Source organism: Haliotis cracherodii, unplaced genomic scaffold (genome assembly GCF_022045235.1).
Source record: "Haliotis cracherodii isolate W230 unplaced genomic scaffold, xgHalCrac1.p SCAF_9, whole genome shotgun sequence".
NCBI lineage: Eukaryota > Metazoa > Mollusca > Gastropoda > Lepetellida > Haliotidae > Haliotis > Haliotis cracherodii.
The window spans coordinates 19,506,985-19,521,885 of record NW_027266343.1 but is presented as its reverse complement, the minus strand read 5'-3'; the positions used below and the strand labels follow the sequence as shown (position 1 = coordinate 19,521,885).

At 34.7% G+C, this 14,901-nt stretch overlaps 1 protein-coding gene across 1 annotated transcript in view; it reads right to left on the bottom strand.

Annotated features, from left to right (window-relative positions):
• Nucleotides 1-14,901, bottom strand: part of LOC139452175 (AT-rich interactive domain-containing protein 5B-like) — a 67,905-nt gene that overhangs the window by 18,891 nt on the left and 34,113 nt on the right. The window contains exon 3 of the mRNA XM_071233537.1: nucleotides 583-799. Coding sequence (XP_071089638.1) covers nucleotides 583-799 — 217 coding nt within the window. The remainder of the gene's footprint in view (nucleotides 1-582; nucleotides 800-14,901) is intronic.

Below are 14,901 nucleotides of genomic sequence, written 5' to 3'. Positions count from 1 at the left end.
GTCCTTAAATTTGAACTTCGTGACAACAATGCCGGATAAGATGCCATGAACTTAATGCAACGGTGTAACAAACAGCATATTCTGGACCAGTGAATCTTGTAACATAACTACATTTTAGGAGAAAATTAAACCTGTCCCGGCAGATTTATACATAAGAGGTTATATTGTCAGCACAAACAAACAAACACAGACTTTTCCTTCCCTGATCCAAGTATTAGAAAAAGGTTGGCTTATCAAAGTAAACTGTTATCTGAAGAAGACAATCTGGTCAATTCAACCTCATTTTCTTAAATCATTTATCTTTGTCTGAAACCGTCTTTGATCAAATTTGATCTTAGAAATAATCAATACCATTTTCATGACTTCTGTTGCTTTCCTAATCTGAACGTAAGTACTTACACAGCTAATAACTGTTATATATTATCACTTAGTCTCCAAACTGTCACGACAAAATTTCATTAACCTTATTCTAAATCTCAAATATCTAGATAAGAAGTTATTGAAAGAAAAATATTCTTCTATTTTTGTGATACAATTTTCCTAACCCTGACATTCATGAGATACTATGTTCCTACGCCCTACCAATGAGTTCTTTCTCCTTTTTGACGTCATTAAACTGTAATCCACAGTTATTGCTCCGGAAGGCCTGGACCAGTTCATCATTGTGGGTCAAATCTGTCTGACCATCGTCCTCACAGAACGCCTTTAGACCATCTGACCAGGGAACATCCTCCGCTATCAATGTCACCAGATCATCCAGACGAAGAATTAATTTCTCAGAAAGAGCAAGGATTTCATGCTGGAAATAAAAAAGAAAGAAATCTTGCTCATTAAGAAGTCATACTTTTGTAATCTGCATGAAGCCTCTACTGCTCCTGGCCTCCTCCAGGCTCACTTTGGGCCTGACTGTCTACCCTGTATGATCCCTATCTACAGAAGCAACCTCATCTACTTGATAATTCGCAGCTGCACTGGCCTTCAAGTCAAACTGCGAGTCATGGATCTACCTCAGGCTGAAAAAACAGGACACTTGCAGCTTGTACCGACCTGCTTCAACCTGTGGAAATGTCTTTTCTTGTGAAAGCCCAGTAAACCATGTAAACATTTCTATAGAACATACATTTCAATTTGACTTAAAATTCCCTTCAGATGAAGAAAAAAAATCACCATTTGCTGTATCATGTAAATTGTCCTTTAAATACTTACTGTAGTTGGCAGATCAGAAATGGTAACATTTCAACTTTTATGTTTAGCATACATATAAACCATTTTTTTTAAAAGGAAAGAAAAAAATGATTGAAACCACATTATGTTCTGCATGATTTCTTTTCCAGAAGAAACATAACAATTTTATTTTGATATTATGTGCTGTTATTATCTGCAAACGGGAACACTGGGAGTATTACTACTAATCGATACTTTGATACAACACATTGCTGTGATGTGTTCTTGTATAGTAGTCAATTGTGACAAAAGGTTTTCTCTTATGATGGTGTAAGCAAAACAGTTAATGCTGTTTTAACAAAACTGCTTTTGACTGATAACACTATATAAAGTATGTACTGAAAAAAAAACCTTGAATAATTCATCCACAAAAAAAAGAGATATTTCTAATGCACTGCAAACTCCAATGTGATATATGACAACCATTGCAATTGATGTGACAGCAGATTTTGAAACATTTCATGTCCTGCAAAAAAATCTGTTATTTTACTTCATTAACTTAATTTAAATTCAACACCTGGACAAATGGCTTCAGCTGCAACCTACATCCCTGGCTAAGATTCAGACTTGAAACTCTAATTAACTTAAATCAGAAACAGGTTGCTTATGAAATCCCAAGTTTCAACCAAATATGTTGTCGTTCCAACACTCTGCGTCAGCTGTCCAGTTGTTGTATTATGTGAAAACATGGTGATGTATTCACATTCCAAGCAGATATTAATTCATCTGTATGGGAAAATATATTAATAGTCTCAGATGGATCGCATCATATCATATTCATATTTAAATATCACATCTATCTAAGCAGGATTATCCGAAAAAGACACACTTAATTATGAATCAACGATTGATTTATTAAAATATAAAGCATCGTCTTTCTCCTAGATAACATTTGTGAGGCGAAAACTAAACATAGATCAATTCTTGTCTCTTCAACATCAAATGCCATTAGCAGAACCAACATTTTGTAGTCGTTCGTCAGCATTTTTGATAACCATAAATGGTGAAGCCGATCCGTCCAAAAATCCATAGCTGCATTATAAAGAGGAATAATTGAGAATGTAATAGATTGCACAGCTGGAGTTGTCTATGATCAATACTGGCATGTTGTTATAGGACAAATATCTCATACATGTCAAATTTATCTCGTCAATGTCATGTCTATTGCATTATGCCAGAATTTGTCAACCCAAAACAATTATCTTCTACAGTCTTCAAAATATGCTTAAATTTTATTTAGTAAAACATCTTCGTCAATCACCCAACAATTACAAGTGGATGCTCAGATAACAGCAGAAAAACTCTGAAGTAATCAATAGTCACAGAGTTACCTCCCTTTACCCAGAGCATCAAAGCAGAAATTGCACATGGCTGGATTATTGATTCATATTAAGCTGATTTGTTAGGAAATGAACATTATTTGTGGCAAAGAATAAAAAAAAAGACCAAATGTACTATTCGCAATGAAACTGCTAAATATTTAGTGATTATTTTATTTTTTCAATGAAATGATGAAATAGTTGCTTCAAAGGAAATGATATATTATTGATGAATATTGCATTCAGAAGCTGACCTTGCAACATGCATAAATAAACATAAACAGGGCAATTGACATTTCTTTGTTGAGAGAGAGATGACTGACAACCGAAACATACAACTGATCAATTTCAGTACCTATGGGAACACTAGTGCCTGTCTAACAGCACAATAAATTACATTGCAGTCGATCAGCTGATTACATTCTTCAATGCAAAACAGGTCACATCCTTGTCATTATTTCTGCAGCACTTTTTAATATTTTTATCATTTTGTTCTGAAAACAGACTTTTTGTATCACAAATTCTCACATATTTGAATTTTTCAATATATTTATATTTTCTAATGATGTTAATATTTGACAGCAGCAGATGGTTCACAGACAGAATTACTGTTTTCACCTATTAATTTTTGCAAATGTTTTTCATTAATTTTAAATGAATGTTTATAAATGATGACTGATTCACATAAAATGTGCATCCCTTCAGATCCAGATTGTGGTATATTTTCTACACTGACTAAATGTCACCTAAACCTGAGATTCTGTTGTCAAAGTATATAAAAAACCAAATTTACACATGATGTTTCAACTATTTGAAACCAATATCCCAATAATTACATTACCAAGATACAAAAAATCTAATGCACTTGAATGTCAGATATTTTATCATTTCATGTAATAATTGTGTTTATCAAAGGGCCTCGCATATCCTGCTCTTACACAAACAGGAAAGCAAAGTGAATAATATTTCAGCATTAGCAATGGGCCAAGAATATGTAGCCAGGCTCATCTTGCCTGTAATCTACAACCATGTAAATATCATTCCTCGTTATAACACGCTTCCTTATAACGCGCCACCCACTCTACAACAGACCACTGGTGTTATATAACTTAATATGTAACGGGGGGGGGGGCATATATTTTTATTTAGAATCATTCAGACGATGTGGTCCTAACTGTTCCACCTCGGCTTACATCGAGGCCTGCTAATGATGCAAGCAGCAAATGATTTATGAAACATCGGTACATTTGGCTGTTTGGTAATTAAATACATTTGCACAATGCAATCTCGGTCATTGAATATGTATCTCACTGCATATCAAAATTTGGGGAAAACATTGGTTTTTGTTAGCACTGAAGATACTTCAATGTAAAGATAAGAAATGACCCTTATTTGAACAAGATGCATTTCAGTTGAACAAATTACAAATAGATTCAAGTGAACCATTGTTGACCTGATGATCTATTTCCGTGCCGGCAATCATAGCTTGAGTGCAAATCACATGATGGAAGAAATCCTATCAAAGTTAAACTTTGGTATTGTTAAGCTCCATTATGTCAAGATTGACCAAGTTTAACTGAGATGCAAAGCTGTAAAAAAAATTTCCTTTGTTTTCATTTGGTTGACTTACTTGAAATGCTTTAAAAGCACCCATCTATGAAAGGCTTTTTTTAAGAAGGGTGAATATAACATTTTCATCCTCCCATTTAAACACTGTTAAAGCTGATTTGTCTTTTTTTAATCTTAAACTTACAGCTATTTCCTCAGCATGAGATGGACAGGATGGTATAGCCACCAGTCTCATCATCATCATCATCACCATCATCATCTAGTGACATCTGCTACCTTCAGTGCATCCTATGCAAATCATTCAATTATGTTTATTATTCTATTATCAATATTACTTTGTTAAGTGTTAATTCCATCATATCCTCTGTGAACCGTTTCTCAAGGACAGAAGAATCTCACCTTCATTCACATCAAGTCGTTTAACTCATCTACAACCATCAACATTTTCAAAAACCTAACAATAAAGGCAATATTCACTTACACAGTAATCCCATGAAGAATAGTCATCTTCTTAACACAAAAACAAACACTATAGTAAGTCAAAAGAATTTCTTGCACTTATAAATATACCTGTGTCAATTTCTTGCACTGAAATGTGATAACCTTTGTTTACTTCTTGCACTGAAATGTAATAGTTTGTTTATTTCTTGCACTGAAATGTGATAACCTTTGTTTACTGCTTGCACTGAAGTGTGATAACCTGTGTCAATTTCTTGCACTGAAATGTGATAACCTTTGTTTACTGCTTGCACTGAAATGAGATAACCTTTGTTTACTGCTTGCACTGAAATGTGATAACCTTTGTTTATTTCTTGCACTGAAATGTGATAACCTTTGTTTACTGCTTGCACTGAAATGTGATAACCTTTGTTTATTTCTTGCACTGAAATGTGATAACCTTTGTTTATTTCTTGCACTGAAATGTGATAACCTTTGTTTACGGCTTGCACTGAAATGTGATAACCTTCGTTAATTTCTTGCACTGAAATGTGATAACCTGTGTTTAGTTCTTGCACTGAAATGTGATAACCTTTGTGTACTGCTTGCACTGAAATGTGATAACCTTCGTTAATTTCTTGCACTGAAATGTGATAACCTGTGTTTAGTTCTTGCACTGAAATTGATGCATCAGTTCCTTAACATAAAATATACCAACATCAATTTCATTATGGACCTACTTATGCCATAGAAATACGCAGGGAACATCTTGCATTGGAAAATACCTGGGTTCATTTATTTTCGATAAAACATGTATATCAGTTTCCTTCACTAAACTCTACTGCTGTCAGTTTCTTTAGTTTGTTGCACTAATGTACCGATGTTACATGTACTTATAGTGATACCCAGGCACACTGTCGTGAGATCAAACACTGTCTGTGTGACCAGTACGTGCGCCAGGGGCGGCCACGAGCTAACAGACAAAATCCCACTTGACAGCTCACCTTCTCTCATGGTCATCTCAGTGGGCAGTTTGACCTTTGACCCCAACTGGAAGTAACATGGTGGTCATTATAAAGCCATTCTCACTAGGCAACTTCTTGTGTTTCAATTTCTCAGTTTAAATTAACACAATAAACATTTATTTTTATATTTGACTGTCACCTTCAGTGCCTCAGAACTGTAAATCAAGTTAATGTGCCGAACATCTCATGTTGCTGATTAAAGAACATCACAAAGGCAGGATCGTGTTACTGTGCGTCTACATAATCTGAAATGTACTTACTTTCAAAACTTAAGTAAATCTGAAGGTACATTTGCCAATTTAATCTACTTTAATCAAAAATCATGTTCTGAAGTAGGCCATTAACAAGAACAAATATAAGACTATATTGTGAATAATACAAAAATTACTATTAATTTTCATTTTCCAGACTAGATATAATCATTAAAACAAATTTGAAGAAAATTAATGTTAATTTTTAATGCACGTCAGAAGTACTAAAATGATCAAAATGTTACACCTACATCTGCAGAAATTTGGCCCAAAACGTCGAAACCCATACACGAACATCTTTTCCACTTATGAAAGACTGGTATATTAAATATTAAACATTCCCGATGAGCTATAAACACAGCTTAAGGCTGCCATAATGTAGAGAGAGGGCTACAAGACTAAACAGGTTATACAAACAGCCCATTGGGCTGCCTCACTGCCACTTCATCTGCTTTCTCGTCTATTGCAATCTATTTCGCTATCCACTATTATCAGCCTTTTTTATGTATTAACACAACACGGCTCTCGTATGTTGAATAACAAATCAGTTTCCCCGAAACTGGAGCCTCTTGTGCCATTATCTCCACTATAACAAAGAAATTACCGAATTTTGTTTGTGTATGCTACAGCTGAAGATGTTCAAACTGATAGTGACCTACATTGTTGTGAATTGACAATGTACTTGTAGCTGATATAGACGTCAATGTACATACATACATTTCGGTGTTATAGAGGGGATTCACTGACTCATGCTTTTTGAATGAGTAACATAAACAGGATAGACACCTCCAGTATTATGAGTTGAGGGAACAATGACATCTAGCTGGGTTAGATTGGACAGGGTTTTATCATTAAACTTATCTTGGCCAATAAATCATGTAGAAACTATTGCAGACACAAACTAACAAAACAATTATTAATGATACTTAAAAAATGTTATTATCCTCTTATTAATACTGTGACCATTGTTATTAATGTTATTTTACACTATCATTATCATTCATATTGATGTTATTTCACAATTGTAATTATCGCTCATCATATGTTGTTATTTTAACAATTGTTATGATATGTTTTTTAATTGTTTCTAGTTACACAATTCTTATTATCATCCTCAATAACCATGTTGTTGTCATTTTAGATATTGTAATTATCAACCTTATCAATGTTGTAATTTTACACATTATAACAATCCCTAGTGATGATGTTATTTACATCAGTTTTCCCAAAATATGATACCACATGACATCTTGAATTAGTAAATCTTTTCCACGCATAGTTAAATGAAAAGACAACATTCAAACTGATTAATTAAGATGTAAACAAAATACTATCAACACTCAGCCTTTCCCTATTTCGTTTTCATCCATATTTTCCATATTATTTTTTTACACTTTCTCAGACGTGACCAACAGAAGAACTCCTGGGCTCGTAATGCAGTAAGGAAATGAGTTTCTGTTTTTCTTGTCCAGTGTGAATGTAATCAGGGTTTTGTTATCGTCATGATCGATCATAACATCAATACATAAGCTGGAGCAATTGTCTAAAGCTTTCCTAATGCGTGTCAAGCCAGACCCTTATGATAGACTGATCTCATTAGGATATTTCCACCTTGCCCAGTGTAAACACATACAGTAAAGTGACCTGCCCGCTACAGGTGGCTCTTTGTTATTCCCTCCTATGTTGTGCTATTTACAACCGTCAATGATACACCCGCCATCTACATATGTAATACATAGCAACATTAACATGGGACCAGTTCCGGAACAATTACAGTCAGAACAGGTCGATGCTGGCTTCCCTTACTGCAGAGAGTGTGCAGCAATTTGCTTTATCTGACGATTATCTGACCCTTCTGAGGTACAGTTTTTACACCTCAGTTTGATATTACAGACCTGAAACCAAAATATTACCTGAAGTAGTTCTCATTTCTTGACATTAATATGATATCCCAACATAGGTCATGTTTCATATAAAATGGATATGAAACATTTGGGTTTTTAAAGAAGTTTCATAACCAAAACTCTCATATCTGTAGCAAGCAAGCTAACTTTTTTCAGTTATTATTATGGTTAAGAGGTACTAAAGAGAAGTGGTTACACAAAACATATATCTTTAAAGAAAACAAATGATCTATTATTTGGCATGTTTTATAATCCTGTGGAACAAGGACATTAGAAGCAGGCGAAGCTTTCTGATCTAGTCCTGGATGGCCCCATGGTAATCTGTACATAGTTCTAAGAGTCATGTATATTTTGTTTTAATACAATACACACTCGCATAATCCACTGCTACATTTTTTTAATTCTTAAGTTAGCTTCAATAGTTAAAACATTTACCCGTGACAAAATTTACAGAAGTGGTGTTATGAGTTAATAGATTCATACTCAGAATAACTCAAAAGTTTGGTAATTGATCAGGTTTTAAAAAAATCACATATGACAAAAGTTCTTTACTTTGATGTATGTCAATTTTTTTTAGATCAATCTAGGTGATAAAATTGCTCGCAGACTAAAGGTTGATAGTCAGTCATTTGCTCATAGCATGATGAGTCATAATTCTGAAAGTGATTACCCCCCCTGATATGGAATTGTTTCATAGGCATTACTTAGAAGTTGACAGATGACAAAGTAGACACAATTTATGGATAACAACTTCTTTATTTACTGTAAAGGCGACGTTTCGGTATAGCTCAGTCTTGCTTGACAGCAGTATAAGGATCTATACTGAAATGTCGCCTTCACAGTAATATAAAGAAGATGTTATCCGAAACTTGTGTCTACTTTGCTTTAAACCGAAGCTAAATAATAGTCTGGCTACTTGTTTGAATGTAATTTTAAATTGTTTCAAGTATAACTACAAATGTTTCTTAAATCTAATTTGAAAGTTTGTTGCTTTTAAAGAGAGTAATGTGTTTGCTGTAAAGCATTTGCGCAGGCTTGCAGTCACACCTGAAGAGTTTTATCTGCTATTGTACTTATCACCCCATGGAGAAGGTATTTGTACAACAACAATGGTTTGTGTGTACTTCCCTGACGCTATGTACAGCCAGGATCCAGGAACCTCAACTGAATAAACGACGTTCTCATCCAGTTAACATCTATTTGAAATCGCTACATACAAGAGAACACTTGTTCATACAAAAGACTCTATAAATATTGAGGATAAAAATTTCACTTTGAAGGGTTAATACATGCCTGATCCTGTCCCTGAGAGGACCTTGTTGATAACAAATATGCAAGGTGAATGAAACTGCATACATAGATTGAGTGAAACTTACATACACAAATTGATTGACCTGAAACCCACATACATAAATGGATTGACAGAAATCTACATGAATAAATTGACTGAAATTACATACATAAACTGATTGACTGAAACATATGTACACAAATTCATTGACTGAAATATATGTTCATAAATTCATTAACAGAAATCTACAAGCATAAACTGATTGAGTGAAACCTACATACATAAATTGATTGGCTCAAATCTACATGAATAAACTGATTGACAGAAATCTACATAAATAAACTGATTGACAGAAACCTACATACATCAACTGATTGATTGAAACCTACATACATAAATTGACTGACAGAAACCTACATACATAAATTGACTGACAGAAATCTACATACATAAATTGATTGACAGAAACCTACATACATAAATTGACTGACAGAAATCTACATACATAAATTGATTGACAGAAACCTACATACATAAATTGACTGACAGAAATCTACATACATAAATTGACTGACAGAAATCTACATACATAAATTGATTGACAGAAATCTACATAAATAACCTGATTGACTGAAACCTACACACATAGATTAGTTGACTGAACCTGAGGAATGACAGATCCTGTATAATTCAAATGAAGGCCCTCATTTGTGGGAGGGGTATTGATATTTCCTATGTTTATTCTGATTACACTACAATCAGCTAGTGACCTTGCAAGCCTCTTGCAAGTGAAATATCGTGTTATTTGTGAAAACGTCTCAAATCTGCCACAGCATTTCGTTATCAGTCTCAGGGCACAAACTGCACTTGATCTGTGCATGGTTGAATTATGTTCTTGCTGAAACTAAGTGAGTAAATGCAGTAAGACGCACTGCAGCCATCAGTACCGTGTGTGGGACTATTAAATCTAATACACTGAGCAAACTGAATGGAGGTTGGACAGGCAAGTGCTATCAATCAAATGTCAATACTGACAGCACGGACAATGAAATCTATGCTGATTTACACACACTCTGACCTCCACAATCATTTATCTAATATTGGAGTTTTATAGCAAAATACTACACAGGGGGAATTCCTAAGTTTGTTCAAATTTGACAAAAATATGCTGAAGGTAACTTACCATACTTACTGTGTTACCAACAAATATTTCACAAAATTGTGCAAATAGAATATTACAAGTCTGTTGTACTTGAAACAAGAAAACAAGATTATCACTATCCCCCGCCATGGGGCACATTGTTGTTTGTTCATATATTAGTGAATATTAACTATAAAAAAGCCCTATAAAGCCTTGAGAAGAGATAGGCACCTGGGCCGCCTTATGTCATCAGATGAAATAATTAAATGTGAAATTAATACACACAAAAGGACCCTTCTCTGGCCAAAATCACTCAGTCTTGACAAAATCTCTTAGATAAGCATGCAAACTTTCATTCATGTAACTTCAGTAGTTTCTGAGAAAACTTGTCCCCATTGCCCACACTATGCACAAAGTCAACAATCACGGAGCAAGGGCCATAACTCTGTAAAACAATAATTGACAGGACCAATTTTCGAACGCCGTCTTGACATGTATCTCTTAGATAAGCATGCAAACTTTCATTCATGTAACTTCAGTAGTTACTGAGAAGACCTGTCTTCATTTCCCATTGTATGCACAAAGTTCAAAAGTATAGAGCAAGAGCCATAAACAAGTTTCAAACTCATTTGTGACCATGACCAGTAACATCTGTGTGTAAAATTTTATTTGTCTGACTCAAATAATTTTTGAGAAAATTGGTCCCCTTTGAGAAGTGGGGCGGACTGATAATCTTTGTTTATTTATCCGCCCACTTCGTGGCAGGGGATGATAATTATATATATTGGAAATATCAACCAAACTGTAAAACAATCTTCACAGAAGCATGTAAACATTAAACATCATGATGATCTTGATCCTCCTCATCATCATCACCCTTAGTCATCATCGTCACCTTCAGTCATCATCGTCACCTTCATTCATCATCATCACCTTCAGTCATCATCGTCACCTTCAGTCATCATCGTCACCTTCATTCATCATCATCACCTTCAGTCTGCATCGTCACCTTCAGTCATCATCACCTTCAGTCATCATCATCACCTTCAGTCTTCATCGTCACCTTCAGCCTTCATCAACACCTTCAGTCGTCATAACCTTCAGTTATCATCATCATCATCATCACCTTCAGTCATCGTCATCACCTTCAGTCATCATCATCACCTTCAGTCATCATCAACACCTTCAGTCGTCATCATACATCCCTAAAGGCTGATAAAATATTGAACCAATTTCAACCCAAGCTCTGAATCATCCAAACTTACATGAAATTTTTAATTCAAAGCAGACTGAATACTGAAAATCCATAATAACTTCCTGACATCACGTGGATCCTCCATGGTTATAAGTGCACATGTGAATGTTATCATCACAGAAACACTCCTTCCCTCACAATGATTCACACCTTACAGCTTTAAACTTTCCACATGACTGTAATTTTCACACTTTTCACTCATCTCAACATTCTTCCAAGTAAAAGAAAAGTATTTCTAAGGTTGCTGTACACAAAACAGCATCTCAATATGAGAATCTCGTTCTGTCGTCGTTCTGCAAGACTGTTATGTAAGCTTCCCACAAATACCCTCCCTGTCAGAATAGAAACATCCGAAATAAACACGATGGTTATGTCATGCACAACCATTGGAAGAACCATCTCCAGGACATGGCCGTTTGTTCGCTGTATATTATTAAGTTGTCCATGCATCCTCATGTTTCACAACAGAAGGCAGAAGTATGAGATTTATTGTAATTGATTGCAGCGCAACCCTGAGGATGCTCCACCCTTGAGTATTGATGCAGTGACTGGCGTATGTCAATACATATTGATTGTCATCAATGACAGCTTAAACCATAGTAAATGTACCACACTGAGGCGCCGTCCAATGACATCATGGATGTAGTCACATATAACATCTACATAAGGTCTGTAAGGGAGCATCTAAAAGGGCCTCAAAAGGTGAAGTTAAAACAAACACCAAAAAAAAGGCACAACAGCCAATAAAAGAAGGCAAAAAGACCACAGGTAAAAAATATAGAATACAAACTCAATTATTGTGTCACATCAGACACATGACTTGTATTACATATTGTTCATAAAACTAAGAAGTAGTGGGTGTTGTTTATCATACAATGAAACACTGCATGTAGAAAAACATGAGGGTGTATGAGTGGTTTATTCTCCCTTCAGAGTTTTATAGTACGGTAAACAACTGCAAGTCGTTTATTTCTTATATGAGATGTCAACATTTTGTAGTGTTTCTAAGGATGTCAATAAATTGTACATGCTCAAAAATGTTTACCCTGATAAAAGATTCCCTGACTTCAATTTGACCTCGGAGATGTCGGGTAAGTCTATGTTATGTACAGGGAGGTTCTGTTTTGTATTCTCACAATTTTCACGTCGATTATCTGCACCTTTTACCACAATACCAATACAGCTCCTTGCATTCCGATTCCTGACAAGCATTGGAACCAAAAGTCCCATGAAATACAGACATATCTGAAACTATTTCATTAAACTTCTCCCTCAAAGTCTGTGAAATAAACACATGTTGGAAGCTAACAGAGGTCTGTGAAATACACACATATTGGAAGCTTTTTCATTAAACAGAGGTCTGTGAAATACACACATATTGGAAGCTATTTCATTAAACAGAGGTCTGTAAAATACACACATATCTGAAGCTATTTCATTAAAAAGAGGTCTATGAAAAAAACATCTGAAGCTATTTCATTAAACAGAGGTCTATGAAATACACACATATTGGAAGCTATTTCATTAAACAGAGGTCTATGAAAAACACACATATCTGAAGCTATTTCATTAAACAGAGGTCTATGAAATACACATGTACTGGAAGCTATTTCATTAAACAGAGGTCTATGAAATACACATGTACTGGAAGCTATTTCATGCAATGAGATGCTGTTGAAGATGCAGGGCAGTGTGCATCAGCCACATCAAGGCGATTGCCAGGATTGACATGTGAAAGAAGCCCTGCATTCCTCCGTAGGGGGAACTAACAATGCTGTATTGCAATCATCAACACAAATTGATTTTTTCTCCCAGTGGGAGATGTTGTGCTATAAATAGCTTCCTTAATTGTAATTAACACATTTTTCTGTGTAGTTAGTGTTCCACATAGCAAATTAATGTACCGGTATATTTCAACAGTGTATTCATCCGATCAGCTTAACCAATACTATTATGAGCTGTAGCAAAATATATAACAGATTAACAGTGTTTTATCATATAGTTTTACTGGAAGCATATACAGTAAACTACAGTTATAACGAACTCAAAGGGAACACTAATTTTAGTTCATTATAACCGTACTTCATAAAAACATATATACAGCAAATAAGCAGCAAACATCGGAACAAAAAAAGTTTGTTATATCCATCAGTTTGTGTTAAGCGTGTTTGTTATAAATGTAGTACACCACCGTATAGCAATTTTGAGAAAAGTTAAACTCTGAAGCATATTTTGTTAAATTCTGACATAAAACATCACTTAACCTATGAAATGAAACAGAAAATTCAAATATTAAAACATGTGTACGTAAGCCTAAAATTTACAAGCAAAAAGCAAGTTAGTTACATTGATGCTTTAAACAGTGCTCTGACATTTGCAAGACTTATCAAGCTCAACAGCAACTAGGGGAAACAATACCAGCTATGACCTAAAAACAAATATCATGAGCAGAGTTTGTGTTTTTTCATCCTGTTCTTTCATATAACAGTAAATCATAAATTCATAATTTATGTGGCAAGCTTGTTCCTTTCTTGATCAAGGTTGATAATAAACACCAACTGTAGAGCATATGGTCTCACTTAGTGTTATTGTAGTGGGAATGTTATATATATGCCCCACTCCACCGCCAGGTACTGCTGTACAGACTCTCCCACATCTAGGTCAGCCCAAACCTCGTTTATCAAACACAGTAACTCAACATCAAATGGGTTCAAATTTAAATTGAATAAAATGCTCTTCAGCTTCAAATTGTGCAAACAAAACATCCCTTCATAAAGATCACATTAAATTAAAGAATGCTTAAAATATGCTACTTAAAAAATGGCAAATATGAAGAATAATATAAAGGAACCTGCAAAGAATTGATTTGTTCAAAATGGAATTTAAAGGAAATATTACATTTAATTTCTATTTTTTCATCAAGCCAGTTTGACCCTATGGATGTGTATCAAATTCTTGCGAATATTAATACCAACACTGTGAATCATATCAAATGTCCGATACAGCATAAAAATATAAATCTCACATACACATATTTCATCCTGTCAACTTTGCACAATTTACAAGGAAGAATGGTTGCTCTTTGCTAAATTTTGTTTATTTCAATTGTTGATGTCTATGTCAACGAGGCCATTACTGCTTGCCATATTTCAACTCTAAAACAAGCGATGAATATTGTCAACTTCATGAACATTTTGTAACAAGTGAAACAGCACTGGTTGCACATCATCAAATACCCTATTCGACGTAATAAGCGCCCATGTCAATATTTGCTAATATATTGGCTAGTGAACAATCCCAATTAGCACCCCTTCCGATTGATCAATGTACACAAGACTTACTTATTCGCATATAATATGTACTCGTGTGTTATATGCACCCTTCATTACCGGCAATTAAATCTTGGAAAAATATATCTGTCGAACATAAACATTTTATTTTTCACCCAAAATAATATTCTAATAAAGGCTCCCTATTTCTAATT